This window comes from Vicia villosa, linkage group LG1, assembly GCF_029867415.1.
Source record: "Vicia villosa cultivar HV-30 ecotype Madison, WI linkage group LG1, Vvil1.0, whole genome shotgun sequence".
Taxonomy (NCBI): domain Eukaryota; kingdom Viridiplantae; phylum Streptophyta; class Magnoliopsida; order Fabales; family Fabaceae; genus Vicia; species Vicia villosa.
In genome coordinates, this window is record NC_081180.1 from 45,127,504 (window position 1) to 45,153,857 (window position 26,354).

At 32.7% G+C, this 26,354-nt stretch overlaps 2 protein-coding genes and 1 long non-coding RNA gene across 3 annotated transcripts; 2 read left to right on the top strand and 1 right to left on the bottom strand.

Annotated features, from left to right (window-relative positions):
• Positions 1-52: 52 nt before the first annotated feature.
• LOC131624794 (uncharacterized) lies at positions 53-2,466 on the bottom strand. Its single transcript, XM_058895738.1, has 3 exons — positions 2,035-2,466; positions 781-1,171; positions 53-129 (listed from the first exon to the last, which is right to left on the bottom strand). The coding sequence occupies exons 1-3, from the start codon at positions 2,464-2,466 to the stop codon at positions 53-55; spliced, it is 900 nt and encodes a 299-aa protein (XP_058751721.1).
• Positions 2,467-17,298: 14,832 nt separating this feature from the next.
• Positions 17,299-18,155, top strand: LOC131605229 (uncharacterized). Its single transcript, XR_009284667.1, has 3 exons — positions 17,299-17,516; positions 17,810-17,918; positions 18,052-18,155. It is a non-coding gene; the product is annotated as an uncharacterized LOC131605229 (long non-coding RNA).
• A 572-nt stretch (positions 18,156-18,727) lies between these two features.
• Positions 18,728-19,788, top strand: LOC131605233 (protein translocase subunit SecA, chloroplastic-like). Its single transcript, XM_058877617.1, has 2 exons — positions 18,728-18,885; positions 19,196-19,788. Exons 1-2 carry the CDS (start codon positions 18,790-18,792, stop codon positions 19,514-19,516), a joined length of 417 nt encoding a protein of 138 aa, XP_058733600.1. The 5' UTR covers positions 18,728-18,789; the 3' UTR covers positions 19,517-19,788.
• The last annotated feature ends 6,566 nt before the right edge of the window (positions 19,789-26,354 follow it).

A 26,354-nucleotide genomic window follows, 5' to 3' on the forward strand; every position in this document is an offset into this window, starting at 1 on the left:
GGTTCAGTAGAAGATTTAGAGACTCTCGCTTGTTTCTTACTTTTCCATGAGATCAATGAAGAGCCGAGAAACATGCACCAACCTGTGACCGATCGTCGAGTATCAGGACACCCTGCCCAATCGACATCACTATAAGCACTCAATTTAGGAGTAACTCCAGTAGGAAAGAATAAACCACGATGAGAGCTTCCCTTCAAGTAACGAATTATATGACGAACTGCTGCCAAGTGAAGGTGGCGAGGAAAGTGCATGAATTGACTTGTTGAACAGCAAACGATATGTCTGGGCGAGTAATAGTCAAGTAATTAAGGCTACCCACGAGTTGACGATACAAGAAGGGATCGGGCAACAGATCACCATCATCACGATGATATTTAACATTAACCTCAAGAGGAGTATCCACTGGATTAGTCGATTGGAGACCAGCCATAGAAATTAAATCTGTGGCATACTTGTGTTGATGAAGGAATATACCTTTGGATGTAAAATGAACCTCAAGACCAAGAAAATAATGCAAATTACCAAGATCTTTCATATGAAACGATGCTTGTAACTGCTGTTTAAGGCGTTGAATCGAAGCATTATCCGAACCAGTAATAATCATATCATCAACATACAAAAGAAGTAGGACAATTCCAGTAGATGTTCGATGAATAAATAGAGAAGAATCATACTGACTCTGAGTAAAGGAGAAACCAAGTAGAGTGGAGCGAAATTTTTCATACCATGCTCTAGGCGCTTGTTTCAAACCGTATAAGGAGCGTTTGAGCTTGCACACACCTTTAGATGACGAGAATAAGCCTTGAGGAGGAGTCATATAGATATCTTCCGTCAGGTCACCATGAAGAAACGCATTTTTCACATCCATTTGATGAAAAGACCATCCATTAGAAGCGGCTATAGAGAGTACCGTACGAACCGATGTCATTTTGGCAACCGGTGCAAATGTCTCATCATAATCAATTCCATATTCCTGCTTATTTCCTAAGGCAACCAATCGAGCCTTGAAACGATTGAGAGACCCATCAGAATTCAATTTCACAGAATACACCCATTTGCATCCTATGGGTTTGATATCAGGGGGACAAGAGACAATATCCCATGTAAAATTCTCTTGAAGGGCCTGAAGTTCCTCATTCATTGCTTTTATCCAGCGCAAGTCTTTAACAGCCTGTGCATAACAAGTAGGAATAGATATGCTAGACAGTGAGGCAGTCAGAGAAGTATGTGAGGAGTCATACCTGTCTGGTGAATATCTATCTGGTGCTTTAGATATTCAACCAGAACGCCGTGGTTCGACCGGTTCAGGAACAGGTGGCGGATCTGTGTCGGGCAAGGTAGTCAAACTCGAGATTCTACGCAAGATCGGGTAGGGGTAATAAGATCGTAAATCAGGGGATCGTAACACGGATCGTAAGATCCTACCAAATTTAAAATTCATATATATTGCATATAATATAAAAAAAAACTTCAAATAACAACAAAGTTATTTTAAAAAACTGAAATTTCATAGGATAATATTCATTGAAACTAATTCAAGACAATTTAAAACAACACAAAACATTCAAAACAGCAGCAAATAACAGTTAAAAACTTCTAAGTTTCAACACCAGAACTTGAAGCCATGTTTGAAAAAAGTTTCTCAAAGAATTGTTTTTTGTTTTATCGTGAGAAGAGGATTTGATGTAGTTATGAAAGAATTAAAGAGAGAGAAAGGAGAATTGATGAAAGGATTAAAGAGTAATGAGAGAGGTGGAGTGAATTAGGGGAGGGAGAATCTGTATTTAAGGGGTTTAAGGTGTGGAAATATTGAGTAAAGGAAGGAAAATTAAATGACAATAATGATGGATTATATTTGGGAAGTTGGAAATATTAACGTGTGGGAGAAATTAGTAGGAAATATTATTACCTAATAGGCTAGGGCTATTTATTACTGGCAGAAGGAAGCGTTTCAGAATAAAAGAAATATACGAAGCGTTGTTTTTCATTTTTTAGGGTTTTTTCTGAACCGGGTTGCGGACCCGACCCGCGGACCCGGATTCTTGGGGAAGATGAACAGAAGCGCTCAGAAGCGCCGATTCCAGCGATTTCACGAGAAAGCGCGACGATCTTGGCCGTGCCCACCAAAAAACGATTTTGGCCATACTCCGACACGGAATAGGGATGCAAGATCGCAGAATCGTCCGATCCTACGAGTTGGATCGCGATTCTGTCTACCATGGTGTCGGGAGAGGCAGTGGGAACCTGTTTTCTGCGTTGTCTGGCATATGTGATTCCTGGTTTGTAACGTTCTATAGATCGAGGCATAACCGAAAAATTAGGAGGAATAGCAATATCATTTGTGGCAGGAGAAATAGAATGAAACATATATTGATTATCAAAAAATGTAACATTCCGAGAAACTCGAAAACGGTGATTAGAAACATCATAACACACAAAACCTATATGAGAGTTGTTATACCCCATAAATGCACATTGAATAGATTGTGCTCCAAGCTTATTCCGTTCAAACGGAGGTAAGTGAACAAAACACACACATCCAAAAGTATGTAAATCACTATAATTAGGCTGAATTTTAAAAAGGCGAAAAAAAGGAGAATCAAAATCAATAACCGTAGAAGGAAGAAGATTGATCAAGAATACAGTTGTGGAAAGAGCCTCTACCCAAAATCGGGATGGCACAGAAGCTTGAAGAAGTAAGGTGCGTGTTACATCAAGCAAATGACGATTCTTTCGCTCCGCCATCCCGTTTTGTTGGGGGGTATTGGGACAAGACCGTTGAGATAAGATCCCTTTTTGTTGTAGGTATCCCTGAAATTCATGACATATACTCACCTCCCGAGTCAGATCGAAAAATTTTAACACTTGCTTGAAATTGATTTTCAACATATGTCAAAAACTTTTGAAACATAGAAAACACTTCAGACTTAGATCTGAGAAAATATATCTAAGTAAAGCGACTGTAATCATCAATAAATGTGACAAAATATTTATAGTTAGCATGAGATGCTGCAGGAGACATTCCCCACACATCACTATGAATCATCTCAAAACAAGTAGAAGCACGATGGGCACCAGACGGAAAAGGAAGTGTTTTACTTTTAGCCAGTTTGCAAATAGAACATAAAATAGAAGCAGGATGATCATGTTTATTTCCTAACAAACCAGTTTTAAATAAATGAGACAAAACAACAGAATTTGGATGGCCCAATTTTCTATGCTAATCCTCATAAGAGTTCAAAACAGTATCACACGCAAAAGATAAATGACTAGAACTAAACTGGAGCGGAAACATTCTTCCCACTTTAGGCCCCTTCGCGATCACCTTCCCTGACACCTGCTCCTGCACAAGACAACCAACACGAGAAAAATTAACATTACAATTGTTATCCACCAATTGACCAACCGACAGTAAGTTGGAAGCAAGTTCGGGTGATACAAGCACGTCACGAAAGTTAGAGTTTATGTCACCAATATCAATGATAGAAAGTTTATTACCATCAGCGATTTGAATTTGTTGATTACCATTATACGAATGTAAATTTTGCAAGTATTCAGAGGAACCCGTCATGTGATTGGATGCACCAGAATCAAGAAACCATGGTTGAGGAGCATTAAAAGACTTACCATGAATTCCCAAGGCCGAAAGAGCAGAAAGTACTATTTGTTGAATCATTTCAGGTTGTAAAACACCACCAGGAGATGCACCATTACTGAGAGAATCAACTGCAGAGTTGGTAGTGGCCTGAAATGCTTGAGCTGGACGTTGTGCGGGTCGGGGAGGACGTGTGGGACAATCAGAGATGATATGACCCTGTTGTTTGCAATAGTTGCAAAACTTCTTACTGCAGCTGTGAGCAACATGTCCAAATTGTTTGCAAGAAAAACATTGGACTTGTCGCATATCACGACCCTTTCCTCTACTTTGAGCAGCATATGCAATTGCCATAGGTTCGGAACTGACAACATCATGAGACATGCTTCCTTGAGTAAGTAGATGTTGTTCCTCCCTTAGAAGTTTACCGACACAAGTATCTAAAGAAGGAACAGGATTCCTATTGAGCAAAGCACCTCTGACAACCTCAAATTCTGGACGGAGTTTCATGAGAAATTGATCTCGCCTACTAGTGTTGTAGACCTCTTGGACAGTCGCAAGAGAGGTTTTGGGAACATTAGCATGTATAATAGCAGAGTGTTCTGTCCAGAGATTCAAAAAACCAGAATAATATTGTTGAATAGACAAATCACCTTGTTTATAGTTGGCTATGTCAACCTCCAACTGAAAAGGTTTTTCCGAATTGTCCTGGTTGTAAATGCGCTTTAGATAATTCCATATTTCTTGAGCAGTGGAGAATGAGCGCAAATTATTTATCATCTGAGGATCAATGCTGTTAAGAATCCAAGTGATGATTTGAGCATCTTGAGTTTCCCATGCATCTAAAGCAGTTTTATCTGTCGGAGCCTTAGATACATCGTCTAAGTGACTCCATAACCCCTTTCCTTTAACATACATCTTGAACTGAAATTCCCATGCCGAATAATTTTTGCTGGTAAAACGAACACAAAAATTATCTCTTTCTTTTTCGGAAGCCATCTGAATTATTATGCAACAAAGGTTCAACCCCACTAATTAATAGATTATTATATTATAATTAAGATTATTATAATAATAACAATTCACCGTCAGCAAGAGCAAACAATTCACAGTCAAACAGTAGAACACTTCTACAATTCACCGTCAACAACAGAACAAACCAAGATAATAGCAAAGTCCACTAACAGAACACTCTACAACCCACGAACAGTGCAACAACAAGCAAACAAACCAAGATAACCAAGAAAATTTAAGATAATCCACGAAGAAGACAATCCACAACCAACCGCGATTTGGAAGGAGAAGATAATCACGATCCAGAATCTCAAACCAAGAACATCCAAGACCAAAAAAATCAAAATTGCAACTGAGAAAGAAACCAAACACGACCGAGAATAACGTTTCTGGAAGGAATCGCAAAACAAACCGAAACCCTAACCTCAGAATTACGATGGCATAGGTTTGATCGACGAGGCTGATACCATGTCAAGAATTCTTGGCTTAATACTTTTCTCATTATTATTTCTTGTATATATATATAGAGAGAGAGGTTACAGGGCTATACCGGTAATTACACTAATTAATTACATTTAATGAGAACAAATCAATTTCTAATTTGTTTCCCTTATTCTAGGAACAAACTAATTCTTATTCACAGTACGTACCTATGCATCATACACTAGAGGTTATTTCCAGCAATTTAGCAAGTGGTTTGGCAATTAACTAGTAGTTCTTTAGGATTTTTCTATAGTATCCTACCAAGCCCCAAAACCTTCTCAAGGCCTTTTTACATACTTGGGGCTGACTACTGCATCATTGATTCAACTTTTAGGGCTCTTGCAGCAAGCCCTTTTTTGTGACACGAGATGGCCAAATACACTACAGATTCTTGAGCAAGTTTACATCTTTTCCGACTTACAACTTCAGCTTTTGTACTTTATATAATTTTTCAATGTTATAAAAATTTGGTCACCACTTTAGGTATTGCAATTTTTTAATGTTTTAAAATTTTTAGTCATCGCTAGAAACACATGACTCAGCTATACTGCAAATAGCAGAGTTTACATATCGCTTTCATGTCGGCTACACCAAATTCTGATACATAATAGCAGTATAGCGGCGATATACCGGTTTTTTAACAATACTTCCATATACACTATATTACTTCAGCTACCTAGAGATAATACCTCCTATTAAGTTAACTATAACTATTTGATTATAGTTTCCCTTCCTTGTTTGCCGGTTTATTCTCTAGTCTTCCTAAATTATACCTGCTTTGCTTCACAATCAAGTGCGAATCAAAGTAGTACAATAGACAACACTGCAACTGAAAAATATTTACATTCCATAATGGTGATCCTAAACTTAAACCGTGGTGAGTAAACAGAAAATAAAATTGAAGAATTACAACATGTGATAATTCATACCTTTAAACGCAGAGACTGGCGAACAGATGAGGCTGAATCAGAAGATAAAACTGCCAAACTTTTCCTTGTGCGGGAGTTTTTTCTCTTTAAAAATGCACTGCCATCAGAGAAATCCACTTGATGTTCATTTTCTGTGGTTGTAGAATCACTTCTACCGGATGCACCTGGAGCAGATGAAGAGATAAAGGCTGATTCTTCAGGTTCAACGATTGTTCGAATTGAGCTCCCTGTTTAATAGAAGTTAAAGAAAGTTACATTTAGTATAAGCATCCATTTTAATCCATTTTCATAAGGAGAGGAACAAAGATTAGAGACAAGAGGTTTTACTGTGGTTTACCACGGTACAAGATATTATTTTATTATACATTCATATAATTATAAGCTAATGAGAAGATTATCAAACGAACTAAAACCACGATTGAATAATTCAATAATGGATATCAATTGGTATAACAAACATTCAATAACTATCATCACACATCACATACTCCCTTAAAAGTAAGAAAGAATTATCATCATACCTTGAGCCAATGTTTTTTGAAATTTGCTCCTTATAACTCTAACAAACTTAAATAGATCATTCGTTTTGTTTAATTCACAGACCAACTCCTCAATACCATCAAGGGAAGGTTCACAACTTAACACTGAAAGATAAAAGACATAAATTAAGTTTCATGAAGTGTATCCGTATTACTATAAGGATTGTATTATAGAATTGTATATTCCGGCTGCTTACATTTGTAGGTATTTTTATCATGGTACACGGTAAAAGAGTACTCCTCATTTGGATTCTTCAAATCTATATTCTTGAACGTGAACTTAACCCCTGAAGAAATCACAAATAAGAATAACAACTTCGAAAAGATAAAAAAAAAATCTTGAGCAAAAAAGGTAATGGCAAATTACCACGTCCCCCTCTGACATGAAAACCGAGTACATTGTTATACCAAGAGATAGCTTGTTGTGTTTCATCTGTATAATCAATGCTCCCATTTAACTTCCCCTCAGATGCTGCCAAAGCTTCATGTGGATGAAAAAAGAAACAATGTTATCGTATATTACCGATGTAATTTCAATGCTTATGGAAGATTTCATTTATTAATTCGGTATATTACCGAGAGACTGCTGAGATAAAACAGATGTATATTCTTGTTTCCTACTCCGAAGCTCTTGAACACTAGCCTTAAGTTTTCCAACTCTAGCCTTTGCAGCAGCAATAGCGTCTATCAAAGCCATTCGTTTCGCCTCTTTGCGGATCTTTTCTGCACATCGAAAACAAAATCATACAACATTTCCAATATCTGACACAAGAAAGCTAAAATTGAAAACCCTACCTGCGAGGACTTTAACGAGTTCATCTTCCACTTCCTTCAGAGGGCCTTTAATCTGTTCTAGTTGATCTGATAGGTAAAAAAACGATAAAGTGGAAATGAAAACCCTAAGACGAAAACTAGAAACCCTAAGGAATGGAAAAGAGGTGAAGACCTTGTTTTCGCGAAGTTTGTTGCGCTGTGATTTTGAGAGATTGGAAGGATTCGGAAAAAGAAGCGGTGATGGCATCGAGATTGCGCATTTGTTGAGTGGTATCAGAGTCGGAGTTTGAGTTTGAGGTTGAGCATTCCATCTTTTTTTTTTGCCGTTCTCTAGTTTCTGAATATTCTCTGGAATTTGAGGTTTTTCTTGTTATTTGAATTGTAGATCTTAATTAAACCCGCCGTTTGGGACGTGGATCCTCTACGGTCAGTTAGGGGAATTGCATTCTACGTTCAAATAGTTATAGTGCATATCTGATGTATCCAATGGTTCAAATGTGAGAGCTGCTGGTGATTTTCACAATCTTAATGGTATGTTTGATGACCAGAGAAAGTGAGATGAAAGGAAATAAAGTATAAGAAGGAAAAGAGAGTAAAAAGTAGAATAATTATGTAGTTGTTTGGTATAAGAGAAAATGAAAAGAGAGAAAACAAAATAATAATTAAAAAATATATATTTGCACAATAACAAAAATAATCTTGATAATCTTTTGTGCTTTTATTTAACTATTTATTACTCCCTCCGTTTTTTATTATAAGTCGTTTTAGAAAAAAAATTTGTATTTTAATATAAGTCGCTTTACAATTCCAATGAATAATTAATGCTATTTTTCCTATTATATCCTTAAATATTTATTATTCTCTCTCCTTTCAATTATATAAATTTATCTTCCACATCTACTATCTAGCAATCAAAACAATAGTCCTGCACAATTACATTATTGCCCTTCCTTTTTAACTAATTTTCTACTCAAGGGTTAGTTTGGTCATTTCATAAACCAACTATTTTTCTACACTTCCCACATATCCTCACCTTTTCCTTTTCTTCTTTTCATTCAAATTTCAAATTTCCCCCCACATTTCTTTTTCTTACATTTCAACTTTCTTATTCATATTTATTTTCTTTTTTTTCTTACACTACTCTTATTCTATCTCACTTCTCTCTCCACATTTATTTTTCATTTCATTTCTACTTACTTTTCTCTCTCTTTCTCTCTTGCATTTTTCTCTCCAATATTTTCACTTTTATTTTAATTTTTTCGCTCACAATTTTAATAAATTGAATTAACATAATTATTAAAAAAATTATTTTCAAATGTCAAAATGTTTCATAATTATTAAAAAAATTATTTTCACATGTCAAAATTTCTACTTTTCTCACAGATCACTATGAACAAAATACATATTTTGTTTTAGTTGACATTATACTTATTTGAGACACAAAATTCTTATTTTCAAATGTCAAAATTTTATATTTTTCTCACGGGGCACTATCAATAAAATAATCATTTTATTTTAATTAATAATTATCTTTATTTGAGACACAAAATTTTTATTTTCAAATATTCAAATTAAATTTAAATTATTATTATTCATTTTATAATTAAATAACTCATTTCAAATTTAGATGTATATTTAAATAAAATCTATATCGTATTAAATAAATTTGTAACAGGACACGATCAGTTAAATTTACGCAAATTTTTTTTTGATAAATATTGCTTTCAATATGCATTTGAATACAAATTTACTATACAAAATTATTTTAACCTATACAAACTCATGAATATCATTAATTTTTTATACAAATTATTTTTTCGCTCACAATTTTAATAAATTGAATTAACATAATTATAAAAAAAATTATTTTCAAATGTCAAAATTATTCATAATTATTAAAAAAATTATTTTCACATGTCAAAATTTCTACTTTTCTCACGGATCACTATGAACAAAATACATATTTTGTTTTAGTTGACATTATACTGATTTGAGACACAAAATTCTTATTTTCAAATGTCAAAATTTTCTATTTTTCTCACGGGGCACTATCAATTAAATAACCATTTTATTTTAATTAACAATTCTTATTTGTAACGGAACACGATTAGTTAAATTCACACAAAAAAAATTTTGATAAAAATTACTTTCAATATGCATTTGAATACAAATTAACTATACAAAATTATTTTAACCTATACAAACTCATGAATATCTAATTTTTTATATAATTATACTTATCATTCAATATTCTAAATATCTAAACAAACTATATATATAATAACAAATAAATGTACCCGTGCGGCAGCACGGGTAGTTTACTAGTGTCATTAATGAAGGATAATTTTGTAAAAACCTTCATAATTTCTCATTTTCATACAACAATTATTTTTTTTCTTAATCTGTGTGAAAAGTCTAAAACGACTTATAATAAAAAACGGAGGGAGTAATAAGTAAAAAAATAGTGAAACTCATTATTTAATTTTTAAACAAAATTACCCTCAACTTAAATTAATTATAGGCGATTTAACATGAATGAAAAAATTACTACCTGTCTATAAAAAAAATTCATTTTTCAGATACATTAAATAAATAATGTATCTGGAAAATATATTGTCCAGATACATTATTTATTTAATGTATCTGAAAAATGAATTTTTTCTTATAAATTGGACCAAAGGGAGTAAATACAGGTGTTTTAATAATAAAAATGAAAAAAATATCAATAATTTCATTTTAAAACAAACAGAGATATTAAAATATACTTACAAAAAATAAGAATAGAATTAATAGTGCTTGTATAAGAAAATAAAAAATCATACAAATTTTTGTGTGTGTGTTGATGTAAGAGAATGGATGGTCTCCCGTAATGTTTTGTACAGTGAAATCTGAATCACTTGAACATTGGGACAAATTCGTTATTGACAACAGTGTCTAATGAGTTGAGTCAACTGTTGTGCATTCTGACAGATTTACATCCTTTTCCACACGAGTTAGACTCCTTCAATTGTGCCCGCCGCGCCCCGCCCTATTTTTTTGTGGGCTTTTGCGGGCATTTGTTTTTTCATAGAATTTTACTATTTTTAGGCCTAAAAAGCCGAATGCCCGCGGGCTTTCCCCGCCCTGCCCTCAATTTTTTGCGGGGCGGGGCAAGGTTTTAGACCCACACTCTTAAAAAAGCCCGCCCTGTTTTAGACCCACACTCTTATAAAAAAAATTAAAATAATATTTTAAGGATTTAATAGTTTTATAAGGATTTAAAATAATATAGCTCATTTGCCTAAATCAATAGATCTGCACTAATAATGTAAAATAGTTTTTGCATTATTATCCAATAAAAAACCAATAATTTGTCTTGTCATTAAAAAGTTTTTAAAATAAAAGTATGATGTAGCATAATAAAAGTGTGATGTAGTGAGATTTATGATCGTCATTAGTTGACAATTAGTTGACAATGTAAAATTAGTGTATCACTCATAGGGGTGGAAATAGGTCAAGCCGATAACAGGGACCTACAGGCTAGCCTATATAGGCTTAGGTCAGGCCACGCATTTTTTTAAAATAGAAAAGGCCTCAGGCTCCAAAAAAAATCTTTTAAGCCTATCAGTCCGGCCTATTTAAATAAATATGAATATTTTTTTATTATCACTATGTTATGTTTTGTACTTTAAACTAAAATACATAAATAAAACTTGGTTATCTTGAAAAACTTGTGAAAATAAGATGAAAACACCTGATGCACATTGTTTTCATAAGTTCTCTTAAACAAATAGTCTCTCAGAACTTGTGTTAATATGTAAGTTAAAATAAGGCAATGCGAACAAATTTTTAGTCTCTTGATCTTTTAGTTAGTTAGTCTGTTTAAACATTATTTTAATTGTTTATTTATATATGTCTAAAATAAATAGGTTTTTATGTAGGCTAACCAAGCATTCAAAAAGGTCAGACTCAGGCCTAAAAATAAGTCTACGACAAGCTACAGGTCAGACTTAGATTTTGATTTTTTTGACAAGTCAGACTTAGGCTTGGACGAGTCTAACTTGACCCAGCCTATTTCCACCCCTAATCACTCGTTTACTTATATTTTGATGGATGGGATCTACAGTTGACATCCTCTCGTGGAAATCTCACGGGAGAGTATCCATGATCGTTAATGTAGGATTTATTTTAGTCACAACACACAACAACAAACATCATTAATATAGTATTATTGTATAGGTTGTTTTTGTCTTTTCTTCAAAATCTTAGTCCATCTTGTTTTCGTTCAATAGAGGGCGGAAATGATTAGTGGAAAGTGAATCTGTTCATTCATTTTCTTTTCATCATCTTATCTTTTCACAAAAAACAAATACAATTAGAATCTTAGTTCATTTACTAACTTAACTAATTATTTTATGTCATAAAAGTCTTTAAAAAAAATATTTTGTTAATCAATTTTGTCTTTTCAATTAAATATTGTCAAAAAGAATATTTATACTTAAATGGCATTTTAGTTGGCTTAATTATAATATGACACTAATAAAATATTTGTACAACCCACGAATAAATTTATTTAAAACAATATAGATTTTATTTAAATATACATGTAAATTTTAAATAAATTATTTAATCGTAAAATAATTTTATATATATATATATATATATATATATATATATATATATATATATATATATATATATATATATATATATATATATATATATATATATATATATATATATATATATATATATATATATATATATATCTATTAAAAGAACATGCTTTGGAAATAGCCACTAAACCCTTCTTACTCTAATTCCATTTTCTTTTAATTAAAGGGTTTTTTTTGTCTAAACGCACTTAACCTAATTAAATGTATGGTTTTACCTTATACCTATTACTTACCATTTCTATTTATTGTACTAATTAAAGTTGTTTCACGTTCTCTATGCAAAATTAAATAGACATTTTTCAACTATCAATAAAAAATTAAATTTTCACTTTGCTCTATGCATAGAGAACTCAAAAGAGGCATAGAAGGTTGGAGTGACACAGGGTTTTGGAAGATACAAAACATCCTCTCCATTCAGATCTAAAAAAGGTTTTACAATTTCTTCTCATGCTAAAAAACTATTATTTAATCTTTTTTACCATGAGAAAGAAAATGTAAAATCTTTTTTAGATCTGAATGGAGAGGATGTTTTAAAAGGGAAACCCATACGAAACCCATCAGTGATTGCTTTTGAATTTATTTTGATCTCATATATTTCATAATTCTAGGAATATAACTATATGATGTGAGAAAACTTTGGGCTTAAAGCAATCACTGATGCTTATGCTACTAGGTAAATTGGTTTTTATCTGTTTTTATAATTGAGTAAGATATGACTTTTGTTTGGTTTTTACAATTTTCCAGCCTCATTTATTACCACATGTGAGAGATATTCCACGGAGCAACTTCCAATTTGATTTTGGATTTGAGAGAATTTTTTTTTGTTGAAGCGGAGAAGGATAACCCAAATTGGAGCAAATTTGTGGTTGACAATCTTCCAACTAAAGCTTCTGAAACATCCACATCAAAGGTGATTTTTCTTGATTTAGATCAAGTAATCTAATTGCCCACTTTCGCATGTCCAATGTGTTATAGTGAAAAACTCTCTTTGGAAAATAATTACTTTTAATTACTCGAAAAATTGCTAAAGGTAGAAAAAATAATTTATAGGTATTGCTTGCTTTCGCACGTCCAATACCATATTTTAAGCGTCTAACTGGTTGTTTTTGCGTGTCCTCTTATACTCTTAAAATCGCCTTTTTGAAAACTAAATTTTTTCTAATTGACTAAAAAAAAAAGCTTTTGCAGTGTTTGAAACCAACACTTGAATTTTCTTACAGTCAGATAAAGGTTTCGTTCTTTCGAATCGAAGCTGGCATCTCTATGTTTCTGCTTTCGCACTAAACTTCAAAAATAAAAATAAATAAATAATTTGGGCTGGAAACAATTTCCAATTTAATTATAAATTGTAACGTTTAATTAGAGCATTGTCGGTATAACGATATTCATATTCCGGACTCAACAAATTTAGCTAGACATATTAATTATGTGAATGCTACTGTAAATGTTGTTCATGTTCAGACTTAACACAACAAATATCATAATAACAAATAAAACATGCAAGTACAACTTATATATGTTTACTTTCTTTCTTATGTTGTTTTCACATTGATAAGGGTTGTGTTGGGTTGTAGATGAATATGATGGTCATGTGGCCGGAAAGGTGGTAGACTGCATTGCAGTTGAAAAACAATTGGGTATTAATGTAGATGGGAGGCACTTTCTGGGCGTAGGGTGGTAGGTAGGCTTTCAGGGGGGATATAGAGGGAGTTGTGGTGTCTGTTACTAAATCTAAACTCTGAAAACTCGTAAGGTGTAATGAAGCAATAGAGTCGTTGTGGGTGAGTTGGCGAAGTTGATGAAATTTGGTATGAGTTGTGTTTGATTTAGGATCACCCTTCAAGGTTATTGAAGAGTTATTGTGTGTGAAATTAATGGATGGAATAGAATAATCTGCTTGAGTCCTAGAGTTCGTAACCAAGCCATGCCTTGCCTATAACCACATATGCACCTTCAATTGGTAGTAGGTAAAAGGGTAGGTTAAAAAGTTGGTCTTGCAAAGTAATTTTAATACCATTGCAGATACCTTGACATTGTAAATGGAATCCATTTCCAACCATTACTAAAAATTATGGAATTAGTAAGGGGGCGAGGTTAAGGTGTTGGGTAATGCAAGGTTGCAAGATATTATGAGTGTTGCCAATATCAACAAGGACCATCACAGGCAGTCCTCCAGTTAATCCCTGGAACTTGAGAGTTTGGGGAGAAAATTGTCTCGTCAAAGCTTGGGGTGAAAGTTGGAAATAAGTATCATTTGGCTCCATATCCACAACTTATGTTCCATTGTTTGACTCTTCCAATTGGTCGATTTGTTCTGAGTTATCCTCAATCATTAGTAGGAGAAATCTACCAGAAGAACACTTGTGATCAGGAATAAATTTTTCATTACAATTAAAGCAAAGACCTTGAGCACGTCACTCTTGTAATTGAGGTGGTGAAAGGCATTTAATCAGAAGTTTAAGTGGTTGGGTTGTGAGTTGAGGTTTAGGAATTGGAGGAATTTGTGGTTGAGAAAAGTTTGGGTTCTTTGAGAGTTGTGGGTTATAAAGGGTGTAGTTTGCGCGGTTGAAAGGGGTTATGAAAGGTTTTTGAAATTTTGGCTTGACATCTTTAAGTTTGGAATCAATCAGTTTTGCAAGCCCAATAGCTTGTGATATTAACATTGGTTTATGAATGGTCATTTCATGTCTAATTCTAGTGTTGAACCAGAAATAAAACAATTGAGAATGGCTTATTGGACCAAACCAAACTTGATTTCCCAATTTTTTAATTTTGGCTTGGTAATACACAATTGAACCCGTTTGCTTCAATTTAACACTACGCCAAAATTGATTTTTTGTATCGCCTAATTTAATAGCACTTTTAAAGAAAGTGCTATTAAAGAGGAAAAAATATATCTATAATAGCACTTTATGATTAGGTGCTATTATAGAATACACCCAATGTGATTTTGATAGCACTTTGTGACAAAACGCTATTATTAAACTTCCGTATGATAGCGCTTTCTCTAAAACGCTATTAATATTCTTTTGGCTTAATTGCAACTTTGGTCCCCCTATTTTGTCTTTTTCTCGATTTTAGTCCCCCATTTTTAAAACCACGATTTTGGTCCCCTTTTTGAGTTTTCTAATGAAAAAGAAACAGGAATAAGGACTAATTTTGCAGGAAAAAAACAAAATAGAGGGACGAAAATTGCACAGAAAACTTAAAAAAGGGACTAAAATAGTGATTTTTAAAATAGAGGGATCAAAATCAAGAAAAAGACAAAATAGGAGGATTAAAGTTGCAATCAAGCCTATTCTTTTTTAAGATAGCACTTTTTTATAAAACACTATTATTTGACTACTTATATTACCGTTTATCAAAAGCTCTATGTTTGATTTAATATATAATAATTAATTAATTAATAAAAAATAAAAAAAACAAAACACTTTTGTTCAAAAAGTTTTCATTTTAGTACACACATTTTTGACCCTCACCGCCAAAAACAGAAACACGATCCTCAGTTCCTCACTAATTCTCCCAACCGATTCACTTCTTTCGTTTCATCGATTCTTCCTCATCATCCATCGATTCACCATCGTCAGCCCTTCCTTCGTTTGATCGATTCACCACCGTCAGCCCTTCCTTTGTTTCATCGATTCACCACTGTTTCACCGGAAAGAAAGAACGAACAAAATCCATTCGTGAGCCATCGATTTACCATCATTTCACCACTGAAAAGAGGAAACACGATCGATTCAGATTCACCTCCGAATCACCCACTCAAACAGAAAGAGAAAACGTTGGAAAGAAAGAACGAATAGATCCTTTTCTCCTTCAAATTCAGCCCTTCGTTAGCTCACCACCGACGTCCCTCTCTTCATTAGTATCTGGTAATCTTTTCTTTCTCAGTTTTTGCTATATCTTTCTTCTGTGTGTTGCTTTTGAGCGTTGTGATGTCTTTGTGCTGATGGATACACATGATTTTGAGTAGCGATAATGAGGGTTTGTGAGGTTAAGCTGCGGTTTAATGGTGTCATGCGATTTGAGTGATGCGCTTATCATATAAGTGCTTAAGTATAAGCTTATTGTATAGCATTGTCACAAACTAAAAATAGCTTATGAACATGTCTAAAGTTGTTTTCGTAAGCTCTTTCAAACCGACTAACAAGTGTTTATGCTAAAAGATAACTCAAATAATTCAATCTAAACTGATTTGGAAAGTGACTACTAGGGAGTGCTGACATTGATTAAATAGCCAGTGGGGGATGTGTTATAAAAATCTAATTCATTAAGGAAGCTCACGACAAATAACTGTTACTGGAACATAGCTTAAAGCTCTTTGAAATCTCTTTAGAGTTTGGACGGTTAATGTTGAGTGTTTTTCTGATTTCAGGAAAAACTTTATCAGTGGCTCTATAGACAGCAAGACTGTGGATCAAGAGTTGCAACACTTGATATAAAATTTTACTTTTTTCTATCATATATGATTTGGTAAAGGAATGTAGCATTGTGATCATAATTTCAGAGACCTTTTAACCTTATAGACGATATATACTATCAGATAAGTACGATTTAAATGATATCCCCTGTTAATTTCACTTATGCTTGATTTTAAATTAGTGGTATGCGGTTGGCGAGTTCATAATCTGTTTTGGATTAATTTCACTGTTCTCTGTTTTGCAATTTGTATTTGTTATGCCATTTGAGTATCTTACTAATGGTACAATCATTTGTTATGAAGTGGTATAACAGTTTCGGGTAAGGACGAGGTGGGAGTGGTTGAGGGAAAGAAGGGGGGAACGAAAATCCCTGTTAGTTTAATTTTGGTTTCTGTTGGGGAATTTCATTCATGTTTCTTAGATGATTGACTTAAGTTGTCTCCTGGTATATTTTCTCACATGTGTAGGAGTGAAGGCTAGTTAGCTATATTTTAAATGTTATGTGACATAGATTTGCTAAAATCCAGTTTTCAAAGGTAGGATGGAATTTTGTTTAGAGGCAGCTAGCAAATCTTTCTTAGTAGTTTAGACAGCTAGTCAATCTTTCTTGTTAGTTTAGATTTTGTTTATACTATATGTGAAGGCAACTTTATGCTCTCATGTTCTTTGTGCATGTTTATGCAATACAATTTTGTTAAAAAGTCTTCTCTTATGCTTGTTGTAGGTAGAGACTTTAAAATATGTTATATCCCTCGTCGCATTGGCAAGAACATGGAGAGCCGAAGGCGTTACCGACGACAATAGGTCGTACTTTTTATATAAATAAACCTTAGAATCTTGGATTTTTACTTATTAGGAGGAAAAATTGTTGTTAACTTTGTCACCCTGAATGATAACTTCTTTTCCCTTGTTGGTTGTGTATGGATTGGAAAGTGAGTTTAAGTAATTTGATGTTGATTATGCCCTTAATGCTACTATAAACACGTGCTGGTATACAAGAAGTACATTTTCTTTCGTTCAATCCTACCGATAAGCGGACAAAAATTACTTATACTGATCAAGTGGGTAAAATGCATAGAGTAAGCCAAGGTGCACCAGAACAGGTAACAACTAACAAGTACAGTTTCAAATTACACTCTCAGCTAATACAATTATGGTTACATTCATTATTGTCTTGTAGAATCCTTAAGGTACTTGTTTCAAATTAGTAGAGTAGAATTTCCATCCGTGTTTTTTTACTTCAAATGTCAAAAGTGAAATAAATTGAAAAGTGGAGACAAACTAAAAGAACAACATATATTTCATTTTTGAATAATGACACTTGCATATAGTTCTCATTTTTCAATGTGTTGTTGAATGAATTTATTCACTTGACTCGGTTATTTCTACATTTCAGCATAATACCAAATACTACTACAGAATTAGAAGTGGTGATTCTTGAGAATTTTTGTTTGAAGCACCTCCCGAAGTTGAACCAGATGCCCCTTACAAATTTGGGATCATTGGTACATTGTCTGTTTTCCCACATATGCTCTTCTACTAGAACATAATATTTTGCATCCTTAATTGCAAATTTTGTTTCTACATAAACTATTATCTATCACTATTTCATTTTGCTGTGATTTCTCATAATTTCAGTTGATGAAGGAAGATGAGAAAGACATGAATGCGGTCAAGAATGTTGTTCCTTGGAGATTGAGGATCTTGTTCCTGTTCGGAATGCAAAGAAGCATATTTGGGGGAATGTATTAGACGTGGTTAGTTACTCTGTTAGTTCATTTAGGTTTAGTAACTTGAAATTTAATGATACAAAAAGTTCTAAGTTTTTTGAAGTGGTTAGAATGAAACTTAATCAGAATGATACCAAGAGGGTTTTAGATGAGAGCATACACTAAATATTATTGTTATTTGGTTAATTATTTTGTTTAATTAGTTGATTGATGAGATAAGTTTCTAAGAGGCTTTCCAAATGCTGGTTTCAACGTGCCATTTGTAATACTAAATGGACAAACTCACATAATCTTCCATCAGGTAATTAATTAATTACTAATTTTTATATAGATCTATTATAGTATTATTAGGTGTATTAATAATAATTTATTAGGTATTAGGTTAGGTGTATGTATTTTTAAATGCAACAGGACCCGTATTTCCAAAAAAAAGTATGTATTTTTTCCTTTTTTTGCAATATATGTTATAAAGCTTTCTGAAATATGATTGTAAGTGCTTTTCAATTTTATGGCAGTATTAAATATTTGCATATGTAGATGCTCCAAGCTATCAGATATTAAAGAACTTTAATATTATCAGTACAGGCAGGCGTGCTCTACAGAATAATACTGAAGTAAAGGTTTCACAGTTCCCAAATCATTGCGCATGACTGGCACAGCAGCAACAGAAATCACTGAATTTGAAAGCATTTACAAGCTTAAAGTTACAATCGTGCCTACAAACAAACCTATGATAAGAAAGGTATCTTATTGATTGTTATTCATATGCAGCACCTCAATGAATTGATGACTGTTTTGTATTCCTAATATTCCAAAATGGTATGGATGATTGATATTCTTACTATATTTATATGTGCAAGAATAATGCAAATTTTTTTATCATAGTTCTCCAAGAGGTAGTTGTGGTAGATTATTTCCATCAAAAGTAGAGTTTGGAAGCCTTACTTTTTTTTATCTTAGAGTTATTTAGTGCATGTCTTGCCTGATAAAGCAATTTCATAAATTACTTGATGTTTCTCAAGTCCTAATAGTGTTTTTAATTCCTCTCCCAGGATGAATTTGATTTAGTTTTTAGGGCTACTACAGGGAAATGGCGTGCAGTTGTGGCGGAAATCTCTAGAATGAACATAACTAGTCGTGGGACGGATATAATCCTTGGCGGAAATGTTGAGTTTATGGCACGTCTGAAGCTTCGTGAGATACTGATGCCAAGGTATGGTGGAGCTTTAATTGGTATACATTTTCACCCATTTTTATTGTTTCCTCAGGCCTACAATAATAGACTTGCAGGATTTTGGACTTCTATTGGAGTGGTCCAACAATATTCAACTGTGATACATGTAAACAAATATTTCAAGTATCTAACTCATTAAGCCCCCCATCAAGTACTTTTGCATCCTCTGACATTATTAGTTTGCGATGATGAACAGTATGCATAGGATTTTAATTTTGTTATAGGTTCAATGAAATGCCAGAGTTTTGCTAGTTTCATTGGTGTCACAGTTTGTCAGTTAGTTCTAATAAGCTTGGACAATTGGAGCGCAACAAAAAAAGAGGTTGTGGGAGTTTATAAACAAAACATTTGGAATGCATGCATCTATAAATTTGGCTATGCAAATGTCCTCTATATATGTTATGATATTTGTAAACAATTGGATTTGTTTTAAAATGTTATTTGGTATTGTTGGATAATATGTATGCAATGAGTAACTTAAAATTATTTGTATTGAATTGAATGTAGCTTTTTGATATTTGCACACCAAAAGTATGATTTTGTGTACAAAAAAAAAACAGTGTACTATAATAGTGTTTTCGTAGAGAGTGCTATTAATGACACATCCTATAATAGCACTTTTAAGAGAAAGCGCTATCAAACATGTGCCATATATTAGCGCTTTCTTTGAGAGTGCTATCAAACATGTGCCATATATTAGCGTTTTTGTTGAAAGTGCTATCAAACATGTGCCATATAATAGCACTTCGTTTGAAAGCGCTATCAAACATGTGCCCTATAATAGCACTTAATTTGAAAGTGCTATCAAAATCAAATAAAAAATGTGCAAAATGTCCACTTCGGTAGCGCTTAAGAAAAAGTGCTATTAAAAACTGGTACTTTAATAGCGCTTTTAAAGTGCTATTAAACAAAAAACTTTTATAATTGCGGCGCGGTTAATAGCGCTTTTAAGCGCTATCAAACACATAAAAAAGTGCTATTAAATAGCTTACTTGGTGTAGTGTAAACAATTCAACTTGATGATTAGCATATGTGGAAGGGGCAAATCATAATTCTAAAGCCTTTGTAAAAAAAAATCAATCCAACAATAGTTTATTTTGGTGCCTCAATTTAAAGCAGCATAAAGTCTCACCCTTCATTTAAAATCCAGCTAATGATATACAATTCTCAGGTGGTAATTGATAAAAATTCAAAAAATACTCTGCTTGAAATAACCATTCTAAAGGGTCTCAACCAACAAATACACCAAGTTCCAATTTTGGGGTTCTAAAAAGGTATTTGATAAGTCTGTGGTAAAGAGTATTGTTGGAAAATGAAAATATTGTAAGGTTGTGTGTGAGAAAATATAGTGGTGGAAATAATGTAAGGTTGTTCCATATAGGTTTGATTGTGGAAATGGAGTGGTAGTTGTGCTGCTGTGTTTTGGTTTGCAATAGAAAAATTAGGTGGAGTGTGTGAATGGTCAAATGCATGAGTATGGATGCTAATAACATGGATAAAATAAGGGCAGTATAGGAAACAATAGGTGTGATAATAGGTGCATAACCAAGGATAAATTGAGGAGTGATTGTTATACCTGATGAACCTGTTGTTTTTGTGAACAGTGGGTGTGGGTGTTTGCTCCTTTCCACTTTGAGCCATCAACTTTGTGAGCATAGTCATATGATATTGTCATGTCTAAAAATTTGCTACTGGTTACTCCCTCCGGTCTCAATTATAAACAAACATTTAATTTTTAGATTCATTCAACAATCAATGTATTTAGTCTAATAATAGACTAAATACATTGATTGTTGAATGAATCTAAAAATTAAATTTTTGCTTATAAATGAGACCAGAGAGAGTATCTATTATGGTGCGGATTTTCCCAATTTATTGCTCCATATCTTGACTTGCTTTATGAAATCTCTCATCTATTTGATGGTGAGAAATTGATTGCATTTTTAATATGATCATGGTTTTAGGAGGCATAAATTCAAGGAACAAGAGCACAAATGATAGATCTCTTCATTAAAACTAAAATTATTCTAAGTTGCAAGGGAAGAAAACACAAAACAAACTTTAAACTTTTTCATATCATTTTCAGCAGAAAAATACACTTAAATAGTAGAATTTCTTTACCCTAATTGGCCTTGACCACATTTGGAAAATTAAATAAAATTGAGTAATTCAACTAATAACTATTAGAGATAATTTATAACTACACCCCATTAATAATAAAAATCTTTAAATCAATTGAATCTTTTTCTTTTGGGATTGAAACTTGGTCCTCTAACAGTTAAGGTAAGTAAAATTAGAAAGATGATCTTAGGTTCTCTCCAATGTTTCGTCTTTAATGGCAGTTAAATAATTAGTTGATTATATATTAGGGTCTTTGCAATAAACTTAATTAAAACTTCTACTATAAACAAATTATATAATATATAATGAGTGAACGATTGATAGAGCCTTCGTTAGCTTTCTCAATTAAGAATCAATTAACCCTCGATGTGCTGGTCTTGAAAAGGAAAAGTGCTTGCCATGGAAAAATAATTTCATAAGTCTTCAGTCTTCTTTTAGTTCTAGTGAATTTTCTAAAGTTAATTAATTAATAATATACTTTAAACTTTACAGCCGAAAGAAAAGGTTAATATTAAGCCTTTAATCTTCTTTTTTTGGAAAATTAAGCCTTTAATCTTGAAACAAGACAAGAACATTTCATGTAACCGAGGCAATTGAAAACAACTAGACGAAACACTGAAATTTAATAAGACTAATAAAAGAAATGGAAGCCCCATTGAAAATTAATTAATTTTATAAAGGGTTTAATTTTTAGATCAATCTCTCCAAAAAAAAAAAAGAAGTTAAGGGTGTTCATTGATTTGATTCACTAGTTTTGTAACTTTGTGAAAAAATTAGTTATGTTTTCGCTATCACTAGCACAAAAATGTTAATTTACACCCGTTTTTTTATTAAATTTACACCCATTATTTTTAATAAAAATCGGGTGTATATCCACAGGGTGAGAAATGTCTAACGAATTTACACCCGTTATTTTTAACAAAAATCGGGTGTAATTGGGCGTAATTATGTTTTTAATTACACCCTGTTTTAATAAAAATCGGGTGTAATTGGGCGTAATTACGTTTTTAAGTACACTCTGTTTTAATAAAAATCGGGTGAAATTGGGCGTAATTACGTTTAAATTACACCCTGTTTTAATAAAAATCGGGTGTAAATGGACTTAATTACCTTTTAGTTACACCCTGTTTTAATAAAAATCAGGTGTAATTGGGCTTAATTACGTTTTAATTACACCCTATTTTAATAAAAATCGGGTGTAATTGGGCTTAATTATGTTTTAATTACACCCTATTTTAATAAAAATCGGGTGTAAATATGTTCTTAATTACCCCATATTTTAGTAAAAATCAGGTGTAAATACGCCATTTATGAATGAGCAATTATATCTATTTACACCCTATTTCATAAACACCATTTAGTTATATTTTATTTTCAGTCATAATACTGCAAATACTATAAAATCATACTTATAAAAATCATATTTTAACTAAGTCAAAATATTTTTAATATTAACCAAAAAGTATACAAAATCATGTGCAGTCATAATATTTCAAGTACATAAAAATTATATTTTAACTAAGTCATAACACTTTCTTCATATATAAGTTTTCTTCTTCTTCTTCTTTGGCTTTTGTTTTGGCAACATTTCTATCTCCTTATCCTCTTCAACCATTTGCATTTGATCTGGTAGATTTTGCTCCTCAACTTTTTGATTTTCAACCATTTGCAAAAATACTTGAGCCCAAAGTTGCCGAATATGGTCGATTGTCTCTTTTTCATATGGTGACGTGTCTGTAAATATCTACAAGTTCAACATATAATAAATTAACAATATTAAAACAATAATTTACATGTTTTTCAATAAATGCATGCAAGACGAAAATATTTTAAATTATACTACCTCATCGAATCTTTCAACAATGGAAGTATCAACAATATCAAACATGTTCTTCATTACATAATATCCACACGCCCATCCATTGTTTTGCTTATGTGTCTACATATAAGATACAAAGCATATTAATACTGAAATATAATTATAATGAAGCATATCATTACGAATTCATTCTCATAATATCAACAATATCAAGCAATTACCTTGACAATCTTCCAATTAGGCTTTTTATTCTCAAAACCTCTTAATAACTGATATCCTGTTACAGCTCTGATAAAAGAAATTGCAGCATAAATAACTTATAAATATAAAGTTAAACGATACAAAAATGAAGTATAAATAATGTCTCTTGATTTATATGTTTCTTACCCCTCAAGTATGTTCTTAATACGTTTCTTGGGTTTTGTGTTTAATGAACAAAACCAAAAGATATCATTATCTTGGGGACAAATAACATACAACTGCCAGTGATTGCTGTAGTTTCAAAACAAGTGTTAGAATCATTAAAATTCAAATATTACAAAATAACATTAAAAAAATCACAAAACCTTGAAGGAAACATGTACTTACTTATTTAACAATGGTCCTAGGTAACATTTTTTTGACTCGCCATCCAACTTATCTTGTATGTAAGATTTAATAGCATTGGGATCTCTAGTGGTAATTAGTGTCCTATTTGGATCAAGAAACCCAAATAGTTCACTGACATTCTTAGAGATACAAATGCCATGTAGATATCTGAAATGTTGAAACAAATGTTAATTTATAAATGATACATAGAAAAAATGATTAAAAATAGAATACGATACTTACGAGCACCATAGAGATAAGATAGATGTGGAGATCCATTTAACACCAGAAACTAATTCATCAAGGTCTCGCCTATCAATATAAACTAATAATTCACTTGTTTCATGAACCAAGTCTAGTGATATGGAATCTTCCTTGAATTCTTCAATCTTTTTAAGGTAATCTTCAGAAACAGTGCTGTTTTTCATCTCTTCTTCGGCCTTGCATTCTGCTTCACCTTCCTGTTTCAGAAGAGATTTATAATAAGAAGCAGTAGTTTAGAGCAAGAGCACACAATGTTAATCACACAACTAACCAAGTATAGTAACATACTTGGTTACTATACTGTTATTGAGATAGTATTTAGTTACTTAATTACTCAAAATAAATTTCCTTAAACTAAATGAAATAAATCTGTGTGTGTATTTTTAACTAAGACAACTGCTCTTAATATTTTCAAGTCAGCAATGATAAAGAACACTGAAACTATTGCCTTTCCCCAAACCAAAGCACCCAACTTTGTCTCAGAATGATTAACTAACATAACCAAATATGAAACCAAACCTGTTTGTTTATCTTTAGTACCATAATTAAATATTCACACCAATGTAAAACACAACATCAATTGGCTAAACACTAACCTACGGTGGAACAAACAAAACCTTGTATCTGAATAATTACATAGCCTAAATTAAAATATTCTTAAAATTACTTCAATCAAAATTCACCAGAACCTAGTCAATCAAAATTGAACTCCCTAAATTGTGTAACCCCAACAAAGGATTGAAACAAAAGTAACTCAGAATCATATAAATTTGCATGAAAAATAAACAGAGAAATTGTAATACCTTTTCGGGTTTTCCGATAATTTTGGAGATAGCAGTGGTGGCTTCAGAAAAGATGTTATGTATAATTCAGTGTCAAAATATTTTCATACAAAAAATAATTGGTGAAGCAACTAGCAGTGGCAACCATGGATACTCTCACACTTTCTTTGGGTTTTTTCTCTCTCTTTTTGTTCCTCTTCCTTCTAAACAGATCCACTCACAAACATTCTAAGCTTAACCATGTACCAGGTATATATATGTTATGTATAATTCAGTGACTCATTTGATTTTGTTGTATTGTATGAATGAATTGTTAGGTGAATGATGAAAGTTGTTTTGGTGTAACATTCCAAACATTCTAAACAGAACACACATTTCAAAGAGAACAAAAATGCTTAACAACAGACACACAGGGAAGCCTTTTTCATGATCATGATCATGACCCCTACCTACATCCACTTCTAAAAAAAAGGGCCTGTAACAACTCATACTCACAGATGTCACAGATTTTAATACACGCACAACTAAAAAACACACATGCAAATGACCAAAAAATTCACTAAAGTAAGAATATGAACTAAAGAACTGAGTTGAATAGAAAATTTTCACTAAAAGTCTGAAGCACTTAAGATAAAACGCAGAAAACAAGAGGTACCTCTTTAGTACTCTTAGGGCGGAGTTCTAATTGCATCTCTCGAAGGAGTTTCATTTCTTTTTGGAGCTTAGCTCTCTCATCATCCATCTCAATTTTCATGTGTTTTTGGAGCTCTATTCTTTGTTTTTGGAGCTCTTTCTGTAATCTATCTTGATAATCATCATTTAGTTTTTGCACTAAGGCTTGAAGGTCATCTTGTGTGACACCTTTTAAGGTGGAGTTTGAACTTTTTCCAAAGTACTTCTTAAAGCCCACATCCCTAGGAGCAGTGTGGATCCGACCGGGACGTTCACTTGACCCAAGTGCAGTAGTTAATATGTCTTCCCGTTCTTCAAATTGAATATTGCCTTGCGTACTCTTTTCCACTAAATCACCCTAAAATGTTAAAATACATACAACATGATATAAAATGAATATTAAGTTATAAATGAAATTGAAATTTAGGTTACATCACAACCTTCATCATCACCTTTCTTCTTATATCGTGATGTCATACACTTGGGACACTTTTCTTTCTCTTCATTATCTTTCCAGTACAATATGCAATCATTGGGGCATGCATGTATTTTCTTATACTCCATACCCATAGGACATAATATCTTTTTTGCATCATACACCCGGTCCGGCAACGTGTTTTCATCTGGAAGCATTTCCTTTAACAACTCAAGCAATTGTGTGAAGCTTTTATCGGTCCAACTATTAATTGCCTTCCAATTGAATAATCTCAGCACGGCCGACAATCGTGTGA

What these genes read in the sequence shown, in the direction of transcription:
- LOC131624794 (XM_058895738.1), bottom strand. Translation starts at nt 2,466, where the DNA reads ATGGGGTATAACAACTCTCATATAGGTTTTGTGTGTTATGATGTTTCT. An exon ending in CATCTTCCCCAAGAATCCGG is followed by an intron (nt 1,172 to 2,034) that starts GTCCGCGGGTCG and finishes TGTTATGCACAG; the next exon opens with GCTGTTAAAGACTTGCGCTG. An exon ending in CTTATTCTCGTCATCTAAAG is followed by an intron (nt 130 to 780) that starts GTGTGTGCAAGC and finishes GAGTGCTTATAG; the next exon opens with TGATGTCGATTGGGCAGGGT.
- LOC131605233 (XM_058877617.1), top strand. Translation starts at nt 18,790, where the DNA reads ATGACTGGCACAGCAGCAACAGAAATCACTGAATTTGAAAGCATTTAC. An exon ending in ACAAACCTATGATAAGAAAG is followed by an intron (nt 18,886 to 19,195) that starts GTATCTTATTGA and finishes TTCCTCTCCCAG; the next exon opens with GATGAATTTGATTTAGTTTT.